Raw genomic sequence first — 793 nt, forward strand, 5'->3', positions numbered from 1 at the left:
ATGGAAGCACAGCTGCGGCCTGCCATGCCGCATCATCTGATACCTCCTGGGTCCTGCCAGGGTGGGAGCCAGCAACGAGTCAGTCTCTCTCATGGTGCAGTTGCTCCTGAGTTGCTCAAGAAGCATGGCCACTGGATCATCTCCATCCTGGGGCCCACCAGCCACAACGTACACGAAAGCCTGGTTAGCAGGCACGGTGAACAGGCAGTTGATGCTCTGATTGGTTAACACTCTGCTCTTGCGGAAGATGCGGTAGATCTGATCCTCCAGAGCATGCTGCAGCCTCCTCTTGGGGGAGTGCTTCTTGGGGGGCGGCTTTTCCAGGTGACCACAGGGGTCCTGGCCCCTGCCTGGGGGGGGATCCACCTTAAGGGCCCCATTGAGCTGGAAGAGGAAGAGAAGGCGTGGAGGACACGGCCTGCAGTTGAGCTTCCACTCTTTGCCAACTGGGCAGTCTTTGATGGCAGCTTTCAGGGAGGGCAGGACCTTCTGCCGCAGCCCATCCAGCGCCCTGAAAACGCGGTCATAGGTGATGTCGAAGGAGCAGGTAGGGTGCACCAGCAGCAGGATGTGGCAGACAGAGAAGAGGTAGAGGAGGCTCAAGCAGTGCAGCTTCTCCTGGTGCTTCCAGAACTCGTGGGCCTCAGCGTGAGGCAGCGGGGCCGGGCCGCCATCTCCCTGCTCTCGGCCGCCGCCAGGTCCCCGCAGGCCCGCAGGAGCTGCGGCGTGTCGCAGATGGAGGTGAGCACCAGGAACAGCACCCGGTTCTCCTGGCTGTAGTAGGCCTGCAGCT

General features: G+C 61.5%; 1 protein-coding gene across 1 annotated transcript in view; it reads right to left on the reverse strand.

Moving 5' to 3' along the window:
* The window catches only part of SMG8 (SMG8 nonsense mediated mRNA decay factor), a gene marked incomplete at its 5' end in the record, with an annotated part of 5566 nt that extends 4778 nt beyond the window's left edge, over nt 1-788 (reverse strand). The window contains 2 exon segments of the mRNA XM_010131161.1: nt 1-672; nt 675-788. The exon segment at nt 1-672 is cut by the window's left edge and continues 1 nt beyond it. Of these exon segments, the coding sequence (XP_010129463.1) occupies nt 1-672; nt 675-788 (786 nt within the window).
* Nucleotides 789-793: the final 5 nt, after the last annotated feature.

Source organism: Buceros rhinoceros, unplaced genomic scaffold (assembly GCF_000710305.1).
Source record: "Buceros rhinoceros silvestris isolate BGI_N320 unplaced genomic scaffold, ASM71030v1 scaffold21162, whole genome shotgun sequence".
Lineage (NCBI taxonomy): Eukaryota > Metazoa > Chordata > Aves > Bucerotiformes > Bucerotidae > Buceros > Buceros rhinoceros.